At 31.1% G+C, this 13457-nt stretch overlaps 4 protein-coding genes across 6 annotated transcripts; 2 read left to right on the forward strand and 2 right to left on the reverse strand.

Moving 5' to 3' along the window:
* Nucleotides 1-392: 392 nt before the first annotated feature.
* On the reverse strand, nt 393-5545 carry LOC130899122 (protein-associating with the carboxyl-terminal domain of ezrin). 2 transcript variants are annotated; one of them, XM_057808899.1, is made up of 5 exons: nt 5406-5545; nt 2767-3029; nt 1968-2712; nt 1163-1344; nt 393-1094 (listed from the first exon to the last, which is right to left on the reverse strand). In XM_057808899.1, the coding sequence occupies exons 2-5, from the start codon at nt 2935-2937 to the stop codon at nt 546-548; spliced, it is 1647 nt and encodes a 548-aa protein (XP_057664882.1). In that variant the 5' UTR covers nt 2938-3029; nt 5406-5545; the 3' UTR covers nt 393-545. The 2 variants fall into 2 exon arrangements, with proteins under 2 accessions (XP_057664882.1, XP_057664881.1); XM_057808898.1 differs by lacking the exon at nt 5406-5545 and having other exon boundaries at nt 2767-3212.
* Nucleotides 3239-4723, forward strand: LOC130899126 (mitochondrial pyruvate carrier 2-like). The gene is made up of 4 exons (XM_057808904.1): nt 3239-3417; nt 3474-3514; nt 3571-3767; nt 4575-4723. Exons 1-4 carry the CDS (start codon nt 3333-3335, stop codon nt 4615-4617), a joined length of 366 nt encoding a protein of 121 aa, XP_057664887.1. The 5' UTR covers nt 3239-3332; the 3' UTR covers nt 4618-4723.
* LOC130899125 (uncharacterized) lies at nt 4839-9271 on the forward strand. 2 transcript variants are annotated; one of them, XM_057808902.1, is made up of 3 exons: nt 4839-5121; nt 5932-5994; nt 8120-9271. In XM_057808902.1, exons 1-3 carry the CDS (start codon nt 5032-5034, stop codon nt 8666-8668), a joined length of 702 nt encoding a protein of 233 aa, XP_057664885.1. In that variant the 5' UTR covers nt 4839-5031; the 3' UTR covers nt 8669-9271. The 2 variants fall into 2 exon arrangements, with proteins under 2 accessions (XP_057664885.1, XP_057664886.1); XM_057808903.1 differs by lacking the exon at nt 4839-5121 and adding an exon at nt 5558-5627.
* A 2470-nt stretch (nt 9272-11741) lies between these two features.
* On the reverse strand, nt 11742-13330 carry LOC130899127 (uncharacterized). The gene is made up of 5 exons (XM_057808905.1): nt 13075-13330; nt 12857-13019; nt 12739-12801; nt 12418-12553; nt 11742-12366 (listed from the first exon to the last, which is right to left on the reverse strand). The coding sequence occupies exons 1-5, from the start codon at nt 13198-13200 to the stop codon at nt 11799-11801; spliced, it is 1056 nt and encodes a 351-aa protein (XP_057664888.1). The 5' UTR covers nt 13201-13330; the 3' UTR covers nt 11742-11798.
* Nucleotides 13331-13457: the final 127 nt, after the last annotated feature.

A 13457-nucleotide genomic window follows, 5' to 3' on the forward strand; every position in this document is an offset into this window, starting at 1 on the left:
TTTATTCCCCAATCTACTTTAATGTGGGAAAATAGAAGATTATATGACGTAGTTAAGATATTCGGTAATAGAGGAAGCTTTAAGTAAATTTCTGATAGTCCTCCATTGTTCAATTTCATTCATACACACTTAAATATACTGTACAGTGACAAATTGGTAGAATATAAGATTATCCCATCCTATTTTTTTGGTACGTGCAGCGCCATCTGTTCGACAATACCCGATCTTTTGTCGTCAATCTACTTAACAGAAGAAAACTAGTAGAATTGAAGATACAGTTGTGCATTTATGACATAGAGGGCGCACCCAGTATTGTTGTGATCAGAATATTGAACTACAGTCTTAATAATGACGTTAAACTGTGGAAAAAAAGCTAATTATTCAAAAGATAATTTTTCTAATTTAACAAACGATATATTTACAACGATAAAAACAATAAAAAAATTCCTCGTATTATACGGGGCGTGAAAAAATTTCCAATACACCAAAAGAAAAAAACATCGTCTCCATTCATAACCGATAGTATACGAGAGACAATCGATTATTCAATTCCAATCTTCTTCGTCCCATTCCGCGTTCATTTCCGTATCGATAACATCGAGTTTTTTACTGATTTCTTCTTTATCGACAAGGAAAGTATTCGAATTATCGATTATAGGTTCCATGTCTTCGAAAAAATTAATCTCCTCGATTTTTTCCTCTTCGAACGATCGATTCTTTATATCCAATCGCGATATATCCGGTATCGATTTATCAGCTATCGATTTATCTGATATCGATTCGTTCTTATCGATAATTCGATTTTCTTCGTTATCCCAATCCTCCCAATTATTATCGGAATCTTCGGTCGACGTTTCGCCTTCTTCGCCGTCCGGTCTCGGTCTTTCCGGTAACGGGACGACGCGGTGATTCGAAACGTCGACGGTGAGTTCGCGATTTTTCGTATATTCCCGGGCGGGTCTACCGTCGGTGAAAAATTTCGCTCTTTTACCGCCTATCACCGTAGCCGAACCCAAAATCGGTACCAAGATGGCGAGTGTTTTGAGGGTTAGAGATACCAGATGATCGTCGGTGTCTTTGATACCGACCAGGAGCTGAAAAAGAAAACGTTAAAACGAACATGAGCGGGCGAGGATAGAGTGGTGGGAGGCGTAAATATTACCTCTGGTAGGATTTTCTTTTGGAGATCTTCCTTAGTGAAAGTGCCCATGTACTTCGGAAAGAATGATAATAGATACGAGCGGATCTCGCGATCTCTAACTTTGAATATTTCTATCAATTTGTGACAGAGATGTTTCTTGAACGTTTCAGTTGAAAATAGGTGGGGGTTTTTGTCTTTCAAGTCTAGAAAAAAAACCATCAAAAACAACGATTTACAAGAAATTAACTCTTCTAGACTCTATATTCGCCAGATTTAGTCCCCACACAATATTATTTCATTCAAATTACCAAACAATCGATATTTCGGAAGAAAAAATCGATTTTTTCATAAGAATCGATTGAAAGATGAAATCGGAAAAATTTCAAAGAATATGTAAAAAAGAAGAAACTGAAAAAGGGATTCAATTAAAAAAAGAAGAAGAAACAATAAACTGTTTGGAAAAAAAGAAGAAACTATTGGTTGTACTTAAAAAAAAAGAAGAAAAACAGTTATTAATTTAGAAAAAGAAGAACTTGGAAAAATCATCAACTCAGAAAAAAAAAGAAAACGACGTAAAAAAGGAGAAACTCTTGTTAGTAGTTAAAGAAGAAGCAAAAATGAAAACTGATTTAGAAAAAGAAGAAACTGAATAAAGCATTCAATTAGGAAAAAGAGAAAATGATTTGAAAAGTAAGAAGAAACTTTTTGTCGCGATTATAAAAAAGAAGAAAAATAAAAATTGTCATAACTGATTGAAAAACAAAAGAATAGCAAATGCTGTATATAAATGAAATGAATAAATAAATTTACTAACATAAAAACTCACCGGTCCGAGGAGAGAGCAGAAACGGCAGCAAAGTAACTTGAGCAGTCTTATCCAAAAACACCATCCTGGATAACAACAATCCACTTAACCTCGACGCCACAACTTCCTCTTCGAAATCAAACAATTTCTCTGCTAAATCTTGAAAAAACCCCGTTTTTTCCGTATCGCTTTTTAAAGGCAATTCCACAAGGAAAGAATGAATCTCGATGAATCTGTGATTGAAAAAATCCTCTTCTAATATCGTTTTAAAAGTCGGTCTTTTCGTAACGTCCGCATTCAGTAGATTCGATTTACAGAAATCGATAAAAATCGATACAACATCGTCCGTAATCGATTTCAAAACATCAATAGCTAATGATCCGAAAGCGTACAAATCCACACAATCTTTCCTACGTAAATCTCCAACCGGATCTGAATATTCCCTATTATTTTCTATTTTATTCAAATAATCACAATTTAGATCTGTATAATTACAGAGATATTCCATGCCCCCCAATTTCCAATCGCCTTCTTTCGTTACATAAATAGAAGACATACAAACATTATTATGCGAAACCCTATTCGAATGTAAGAAATCCAAAGCTTTCAAAATCGAATGTAACCCGATCGATATTTGTAAAAAATCTAATTTCGAAAGTACACGAGACAACGGGGTTACTTCTTCGACGGCGAGATGAAATTTCGAATTCAACTGCCATGAAGTTATGTATTTAACGATGCACGGGTGGCGGTAGATCATTAAATGCTGTAAATAAATACGTTAAAATCGACTAACCTGCATAAACGATGTTTATTATACCTTCGCGTTAGCTTCAAGTGGGGCACCATTTCCCATAACCTCACTTATAAATACTGTTAAGTATAACTCTTGATCGAATATTACAGCGGAATGTTGCGTCCAATAATCACATACTTCTACAGCTTTTTCATTTATATCGATATCGGGTATATTTGAATAATTATTACCCATTTTTTAATAATATATTACTATTTACTTTGACATTACGTTATTCTTCTTCTTCTACTAAATTTTAATGACCTCGCCAACAATAAGCAAAAGGCCTTGACATAGAAACGTAAACAATAAACTTTTTATTATTTAGATTCTATATATTTTTTATATAAACCAAGTTATTGTAAACTTTTCAATAAATTATTTAATTATTAATAAAACCAGGAAATAAATATAAATAATAACTGAAAATAAATATACACAAGAGTACTGACGAGTATAAGTTTTTGCACTACTTGAAGAACGCTCCTCTCTTCTTTTTTAACATGATTGACGTTTTATTAATCAGATGACAGTGCAAACAATATAACCTTTTTTGACATTGATAATTTTGGATAAAAAATTATTTAAGAATGTCTGCAATATATCATAATACAATGGCTGCATTGGACAAAATAGTTCCGCCAAAATTACAACCTCTATGGACACATCCTGCTGGTAAATATTAAAAAAAAACAATCATTTTACGATGTTAATTGTAATTTGTTTATTAGGACCTAAAACCGTATTTTTTTGGGCCCCGTTGTTCAAATGGGTGAGTTATATTACAATTAACTGTATATCTGCAGCGGAACTATTTGTATTTTTTAGGGTTTAGTTATAGCTGGTATAGCGGATTTACAAAGACCAGCAGATTCCATTAGCCCTTCACAGAGTGGGGCTTTGCTTGCCACTGGTCTTATATGGTCGAGATATTCATTAGTTATAATACCAAAAAATTATTCTTTGTTCAGTGTTAATATGTTTGTGGCTCTAACTCAAAGTTACCAAATGTACAGGGCGTTAAGGTGAGTGGAAACATCTATTTTTAATTTGAACCAATTTACTCAGAAAACATTCTAATTACTATCTATTTGTTTCTGGGAACATTAATCATTATTATTTCGGGGATTTTCGATACCTATATGGACGTTTATGTTACGGGGGATCGCCTAAAAGTACTTTTTCACTTGAAAATGCAAAGTCCTCATTTCTTATCAAAATTTACTTAAAAACAATTCAAATATTCATTTATTTGCCTCTAGAAACATTAGACGTTGTTATTTCGGGGATTTTCAATACCTATACGGACGTTTATGTTACGGGGGATCGTCTAAAAGTTCTTTTTGACTTGAAAATGCCAAGTCCTCATTTGTTTTCAAAATCTAGTTAAAAACCATTTAAATATTCATTTATTTGCCTTTGGAAACATTAGTCGTTGTTATTGCGAGGATTTTCGATACCTATAGAGACGTTAATGCTATAAGGGGGCGTCGAAATGTATCAATTGACTTGGAAATGTGAATTCTTTGTTTATTTTTGGAAGTCTACTTAAAAACCATTCAAATATCCAATCATTTGCTTCTAGAAACATACGTTGTTGCTATGTCAGGAATTTCTGATATCTGTACAGACATTAATGTTACAGGGGGGCGTCTAAAAGTGTGAATTGTATATTTATAGTAAAATAACTTTTGGTCCCTGTAAGTATTTTTCTTCATCGTTTTATGTATATTCGAAGTTTAAACATTTTTTATACTACGGGGGTGCGTCGAAAATTGCCTATCGGTTCTTGATTCTTACGCGCGTAAACGACATTCAATTTTTTGTTGTAGCTACCAAAACCAAATGAAAAATAAAGCTTCCTCAGAAAAATGAAGGAATAGAGATCATATAGATAAAATTTTTATTGTAAATATCTTAATTCTAATAGAAAATTCAATTAAAATGTAATTAAATGCTCAATAAAGGAAATAGTTATTTTTTTCTTTGTTTTTGTATCCTATTTAACACGTTTTTGATGTTTTTTCAACGTTTTTACCGTTTTTGGTAGTCGAAAATATATTTTTTTGAATTTTTTATCCACATTAAAGTTTCTAAGCAAGTACAATTTAAAAACCATGGTTAAAAAGTTGCGTAAAAGATAAAATAATGTTGAAAATAATACAGGATGTTAGTGGGATGCAAAAAAAAATACCCAAAACTACTGGTTTTCATATCATCGCTTTCGTTATGCAAAAAACGAGGATGTGGTTCTATGTTAATCATACTGATTAAATTTTATGGTTCAAAATGTTTATTATACAGTTAATAACTGTGAAAATGGGTGATAAAGACGTTTTTTTATTAAATTATCAAGAATTAACTGCTTTTTTACTAAAGGTTTGTTTATATAACATTAATATATTATAAGGTCTATTATTACAAATTTTATATTGAAAAGTAGAAGAAAACATACAGGAAATATACTAAAAATACAATTAAATAAATAAAACACAAAATTTCAGCAATTAAAGAAACATTATGTTGTGAAACGAGCTCTCGAGTTATTGTAAACTATATTAAAACACTTTGTATATAGAAACGATACTTATTTTTCCAAATCTTAACCTCACTTTATAGTTTTCTCAACTATGTATATGAATTATAATTAAAATTAGACTTACTTTTATATTTCCACGTATATGTTTCAACTCGTATTTTCGAAAAACACCATAACTTTTTATAATTCAAACATACAATACATTAAAAACACCATATGAACACATATTTATTATTTTATATAAATAATTGTTTTGGAAAAGACGTTAGAAGCGTTCTTCTTCTTTTTTATATTAAATTAATATGAATCATTAACAATATACACGCAGAAAACAAAACGATCAATAGTATAGTCAATTTTTTAATTCGTATTTAAAACTTCTACAAAACGTTAATTTTTGACGTGATTAACACGGTCAAAAGTTTTTCCCCACCCTATACGGTCGAAATATAAAAATGAAAATATAGTATATACGAGGGTTGCTTATTGTTTTTCAAAATATTCTCCAAAAAATTTGATTTGAACGCATGGTTAATGGACTAAAGTTCAATCACAAACACCGAAGAAATAATTCAGTTAAATGGATTACGGGGTGGGCAAAAATTTTTGACCGGTAGCGTATATTAATAAAAATCGATTCAATTTTACAGATCGGCCAGTATGAGGCCCTTAAAATTGTAAAAAAATACAAAATGGACGGTAAAAAATTTCTGGTAAGTAATACATACAGGGTGTGATCGATTAATAAATTTAACGCCCCGATAAAGCGGTCGTGGAAGGTATATACAAACGTAGATTTCTAATTCTTTCAACGTCAATATCGAGTGATTTCTTCTTAAAGATTATCTCCCTCTCCAAACTACCCCTAATTTGTATCAACCTCAATTCCGAATGTTCCGCCTGCTTCAATTCCGCTCTTAAAGCGGCTTCTGATTCCCCCGTATATTTAGCTTCGTCCATCAAACCTCGATGTACTTCGTCCCTGCAATTATCCACTCGCGGTCTTGACAATCTATTATCCAACCGAGTCTGAACTAATTTTATCGGTGTATCCAATCTCCGTAAACCGGATTTTAATTTTTCTTTCAATATTTCCGCATCGACAATTTGTCTCAGTGTAACTTTCAATTCGTTCTCCAATCTTCTTATCACGTTTCGAGTGGTTTCTATTCTGTCGGTTAAAGCGTTTTCTACTTTATCGGCTTGCGTTCTTAGATCCCTAGACGCGTTCGTTAGTATATAATCCACGATCGATCTTAATTCTATGGATTTTTTTCGAATCGATTCCGATTTTGAGACGGTTTCTTCGGTGAATTGTTCCCAATATTCCGGAGTGGTTTGATTGCGAGGATAATAAACGGAACCCGGTTTAAATAACGGCGTGTTTGATCTGTTATTTAATGACATATTTACCGTATCTATTTCGTGCGATATTTTCTTATCGGACCAATCGAATTCGAGTTGTTGTTTGGCGTTTCTGTTGTCGATGAGTTGTCGCTGAACGTTTTTTAATATCGATGAAAATGATTCTCGAATTTGCGAACATAGAGAATATTCTTTAGTCAATTCTTCTTCTACTTCGTCTCTTATCAATTCTACATCCATACGATCGTTTCTTCTTTCTATGCATTCGTTTGCTATCGATTCTGGTATAATCAGCACTTTACTAGCTTGTTGTATTCTTCTTTTTTCTTCTTCTAAGTAGTAGATTTCTTCTGTTATATCCGATATGGCCTTTTCTAGTTCGGTTTTACGTTTGTGGAGTTCTAATTCTTTGTGATTCAATTTTTTGGTGTTTTCTTGTTGATTTTTATCGATTAAAGTGAGGGAATGTTCTAGGCATTGTCTGCCGTTCCAATCTATTAGATTTGCTCGTTTTTGTTCTTTATTTACCATCTCTAATAATTCTTTATTGTGGTATTTCCATTCCGATTCGCTGTATCTGTGTATAGAATATTTATCTACCACTGGTCTGATACCTGTTAGTCCCGATAGAGGGCCCCAATTGACTCTCCCAGTCGCCCATGGTCCTATCGGCCCCATATGCAGTTCCAGCGGGGGCGGTCGAGAATCGCGTTTTTGGGGTAAGTAATCGAAAGGTTCCGATGTTATTGGTCGTAATTCGTTGGGAACCGGAACTTCCGTAGCTGGATTTTTAACTTCGGGGTGTGTTCTACCCACTGTAGCGAATTTTTCGTCCATTTTTAAGCACTAAACAATATTTTCGCACTAAAAACTTTCGTTATGACGACCTATTTATCGATCTAACATGTGTTAGTACGTTTGATCGAATTTAGGAAAGTGCCGTTTCATTTTTGTGCATACAGTGTCGTTCGAAAGTTTCGAGATTGAATACTTTATAGGGAGATAACATAATGGTCAATTTAAGGTTCAAAAAAGTTCTTTTGGATTAAGAGGGCGTGTTAATTTTCATTTTTTTACGATATCCCGTTTGAAATTTCACATTTGAACCAATAAATTGATATATATAAGTAAAAAAGAAACTCTAGTGTTGACTCGCACTGTATTACGTATTGAAACGATGAAATATATGATGGAACGGTACGAAATTTCGATCATTTATAGATTTTCATGGTGAACGAGTGAAAAAAGTGAATCAGTCGCTTCATTTTCGAAATATAATTAAAAAATAAAACACGAGTGCCGACTCGCACTGTATTACGTATTAAAACGATGAAATATATGATGGAACGTACGAAATTTCGATTATTTATAGATTTTCATAAGTAAGTGAAATAAAAACAAATCTCTGTCTTAATCGTTATAATTTATCGTACAGTGTGATCCGAAATTTAATGTTCATAAATTTTGTTTTAGAAATTTTGCGAGGACGTAGAAACAATTGATCTGACAAATAACGAGAAGATTATTCTGATGGGGTTCATGTCCTGGATGAATTTGAACTCGAGCTTCTCTAATATACCGAGTGATTCGACATCGAGTGCAAGTGATTCGAAACGCGACGTGAATGAACCTTCTTATTTAAATATGGAAGAATTTCACCCGAAACATAATTACGTAGAATATAAAAATTATCCACGAATTTCGACGAATTATTTCAAGTATTCAAATCCAAATTCATCGAGAGACGATATCGATTCAATTTCTTATATTTCGAATGAATACATACATCCTTTAGCGCCTTCTCAAAATCGATACGATCAAATAACAATCCAACGGATCAAAGAATACGATAAAGAAGATTTGGATAAGGAAAAGAAGATGCAATACAAGGTCTCTTACTTGGAAGTTATTCAGCCGCGTACGGAAATCGATGGTCAAATCGAAAGTGATCGAGAACCGTTTCACAATTCGATATGCGGATGCGCATGCTTCTGGGGATGTCTACAGAAACGTCAAAAGTGATCTTTCTATTTATAAATGTCAATTTTATGAAATTGAATGAAATAATTGTTTTTTGACTGGCCCTGTATTACAATTCGACGAATATCAATAAAATCGATTATTTTTATTAAATTTCGACTATAATCAAAAATATGGAAAAAATACAGGGCGATTTATTTAAAAAGTACTGAAAAAAAAACATAATTATTACTCACCCTGTATTCGAATTAGAAAATATCGCTGAAATCGATAATTTTCTATGAATTTATATCGAAAGTTGTCGAAAATTTGATAAAAATGAACGATTTTATTGAAATTCGTGAAAATCGGATACAGGGTGATTTATAAATACGATTTTTTTATTAAAAGGATCACCCTATAAGAAATTTTAATAAATATCAATAAAATCATTCATTTTTATTAACTTTCGACTATAATTAAACATATGATTACAGTATATTATAACCCTTTTACATATTTTTTAATATATAGAGTGTTTTACGTGTTTATCTATAATTATTCATAACTTTTCGATTACCCTGTATAACGTATTGCAAATTACATTTTTATAACATGAAAATCGAGTAGAAGGTTAATTTGGGAAAAAATACGGGGCGATCTATTTAAAAAGTACTGAAAAAAAAAACATAATTATTACTCACCCTGTATTCGAATTAGAAAATATCGCTGAAATCGATAATTTTCTATGAATTTATATCGAAAGTTGTCGAAAATTTGATAAAAATGAAGGATTTTATTGAAATTCGTGAAAATCGGATACAGGGTGATACATAAATACGATTTTTTTAGTAAATGGATCACCCTATATTAAATTTTAATAAACATCAATAAAATCGTTCTTTTTATTAAATTTCGACTATAATTAAACGTATGATTACAGTATATTATAACCCTTTTACATATTTTTTAATATACAGAGTGTTCTACAAGTTTATCTATAATTATTCATAACTTTTCGATTACCCTGTATAACGTATTGCAAATTACATTTTTATAAAATGAAAATCGAGTAGAAGGTTAATTTGGGAAAAAATACGGGGCGATCTATTTAAAAAGTACTGAAAAAAAAAACATAATTATTACTCACCCTGTATTCGAATTAGAGAATATGGCTGAAATCGATAATTTTCTATGAATTTATATCGAAAGTTGTCGAAAATTTGATAAAAATGAACGATTTTATTGAAATTCGTGAAAATCGGATACAGGGTGATACATAAATACGATTTTTTTATTAAAAGGATCACCCTATATTAAATTTTAATAAATATCGATAAAATCGTTCATTTTTATTAACTTTCGACTATAATTAAACATATGATTACAGTATATTATAACCCTTTTACATATTTTTTAATATACAGAGTGTTCTACAAGTTTATCTATAATTATTCATAACTTTTCGATTACCCTGTATAACGTATTGCAAATTACATTTTTATAACATGAAAATCGAGTAGAAGGTTAATTTGGGAAAAAATACGGGGCGATCTATTTAAAAAGTACTGAAAAAAAAACATAATTATTACTCACCCTGTATTCGAATTAGAAAATATCGCTGAAATCGATAATTTTCTATGAATTTATATCGAAAGTTGTCGAAAATTTGATAAAAATGAAGGATTTTATTGAAATTCGTGAAAATCGGATACAGGGTGATACATAAATACGATTTTTTTAGTAAATGGATCACCCTATATTAAATTTTAATAAACATCAATAAAATCGTTCTTTTTATTAAATTTCGACTATAATTAAACGTATGATTACAGTATATTATAACCCTTTTACATATTTTTTAATATACAGAGTGTTCTACAAGTTTATCTATAATTATTCATAACTTTTCGATTACCCTGTATAACGTATTGCAAATTACATTTTTATAAAATGAAAATCGAGTAGAAGGTTAATTTGGGAAAAAATACGGGGCGATCTATTTAAAAAGTACTGAAAAAAAAAACATAATTATTACTCACCCTGTATTCGAATTAGAGAATATGGCTGAAATCGATAATTTTCTATGAATTTATATCGAAAGTTGTCGAAAATTTGATAAAAATGAACGATTTTATTGAAATTCGTGAAAATCGGATACAGGGTGATACATAAATACGATTTTTTTATTAAAAGGATCACCCTATATTAAATTTTAATAAATATCGATAAAATCGTTCATTTTTATTAACTTTCGACTATAATTAAACATATGATTACAGTATATTATAACCCTTTTACATATTTTTTAATATACAGAGTGTTCTACAAGTTTATCTATAATTATTCATAACTTTTCGATTACCCTGTATAACGTATTGCAAATTACATTTTTATAACATGAAAATCGAGTAGAAGGTTAATTTGGAAAAAAATACAGGGCGATCTACTTAAAAAGTAGTGAAAAAAAACCTTAGTTATTACTCACCCTGTATTCGATTCAAAGAATATCGCTCAAATCGATCATTTTCTTTTATTTTAAATACGAAAATTGTTGAAAATTTGATCAAATTGATTTTCGTTAGAATCGAAATACAGGGTAAGACATATTTACGAATTATTTAGTATTTTTTTAAATGGATCGCCCTGTATTCGATTTCAACGAATATCGATTTTTCTTCATTTTAAATTTTATGAAAAGATCGATTTCATTGAAATTCGTTAAAATAGAATATAGGGAGATACATAAATACGATTCTTCAAGATTTTTTTTAATGGATCACCCTGTAATAAATTTAAATAAATATATAGTTGATATCGATAATTTCCTTCCGATTTAAATTCGAAAATCGTCAAAAATTTGATAAAAATGAAGGATACTATAGAAATTCGTCGAAATCGAATACAGGGCGAGTCATAATTCGAAAAAAAAAATGTGAGAACTCGACTTTTGGTGAGACGTAAACACCCTGTATATTAAAAATTCGTTAATATTAATTTCACAACTACCTAATATATTTTCCAATAAATGTTTCCGATATTTCTCATAACCATATTTATCGTTAAATATAAGACATACACCCTGTACATAAGTAACCAAAATATTTCGTCGGAAATGGAAATAAATACAACAAAAATTAATTATTGCGCTTTATTTATGGGAAAAAATAGACAAATAATTTAATAAACAGTCTCAATGTCTCCGTTCGTGTCTTGAACGAACCCTTTGATCCTCCCTGCTCCTTATACGACTCCTCCTCCTCCTACCATCTCGACTCCTGGCGCGCCTATCCCTCTCCCTGGACCGCGATCTTCGATAGTTACATTTTTTTTCCGGTTTATTCTCGTCTTCGACGACATTTTTACACTCCGAACGTTCGTTTTCGATTTTGGGCCCCAAATCCGATCGATAATCGTAATTCACGTTGAAAGCATCCTCGAAATTATCGATTGTTTCGAACGGATCGATCCCGTAATCGTACACGACTCTAGTATCGACGTGAGGGAATTGTTCATAGGATCGAGCCTCCGCTTCCCTTTTTAAAGCCGCTTCCTCTTCCGCTTTACGTTTTTCTGTCAAATAATCCCCGTACATCTCCATTTGGTTCCTTATAACCTCCCTCAACACTTCAGTGTGGCTCTTATTCCTCCCTGTATGCACGGATTTGTATTTGACTCGACGCCTTTTTGCGTTTCTCTCTCTTATCAATTTTTCTTCTTCAGTGAGTTCATGTTCTTCTTTTTTATTAATATCGATAATCCTGGAACAAATACGCTCAAATAACCGATTTTTTTTAATCGAGTCAACTTACGAAGTGAATTCTTTGGGTATCGGGGGACGTCGGGCGTTCAATCGACAATACTCATATAAAGCGAGTCTTTCGTCGGTGGAAAACGTCGAAAATAATCGATCGCTCGTCATCGGATCACTATCGATTCCATTCCAAGCTGTTGGTACAAAATTTGAAATAAATTTCAATTCAAATTCAAAAATTTATTAACGAAAACGAATTTTTTTAATAAAAGGATATCTAAAAAAGGATATCAACTTAATATCATTTCTGAGTACAATTAATAATTCTGAAAAAAATAATTCGTTATCATTTTGATAAGAATATTTTTTTCTAACAAACCTGATTTGAATTTTGGATTAAGTTGTCTTGCTTCGTTCAAAATTTCGATTTTTTTAGCGTTATCTGTAATAAAAACGAAATTAGAGACGAAAAAACGATTCGAAATATACAAATTTACCCAAAGATATCGAATACGCGGTAGGTTCTCGGGGCTCCGATAAAAATTGTTCCTCCAATTTATAACCAGATGATATGACACTACATTTTTTCACGTGTTCGTTCACTTTATCTAATACTAAGCTATGTTTTTTATCAATAGGACAAACGACTTTTTCTGGTGCCTAAAAAGTCGAAAGATATACCACTAAATTATATGAATATATTGAAAAGTATTACTTCCAACACTGCTTTTGCCGTCCAACCTAAATAATTCAATATAGAATCCACTTTATCCTTCGTAGAATTTATATACTGTTTCAAACTGTGCAACTGCTTTTTTCTAACATCAATATTAAAACTCATTTCTATATAATATCAAATTTTAATGAAACGAAATTGAAAACTACGTTTAGAAACGTCAAAAATCTTCTTCTTTTATTTAAATTTTACGTATCACTTCAACTTCAAAACATAGATATATATATAATTAGGTTCGGTATAAAACACATTATTGTCCGAAACAATATTTATAAACTAAAATATATGTATAAAAATGATAGAGTACTAAAATATAAACCGATAATTACCTGGTATTTTATCAGTTTTTCATTAGTTATCTA

Source organism: Diorhabda carinulata, chromosome 10 (genome assembly GCF_026250575.1).
Source record: "Diorhabda carinulata isolate Delta chromosome 10, icDioCari1.1, whole genome shotgun sequence".
Classification (NCBI taxonomy): Eukaryota; Metazoa; Arthropoda; class Insecta; order Coleoptera; family Chrysomelidae; genus Diorhabda; species Diorhabda carinulata.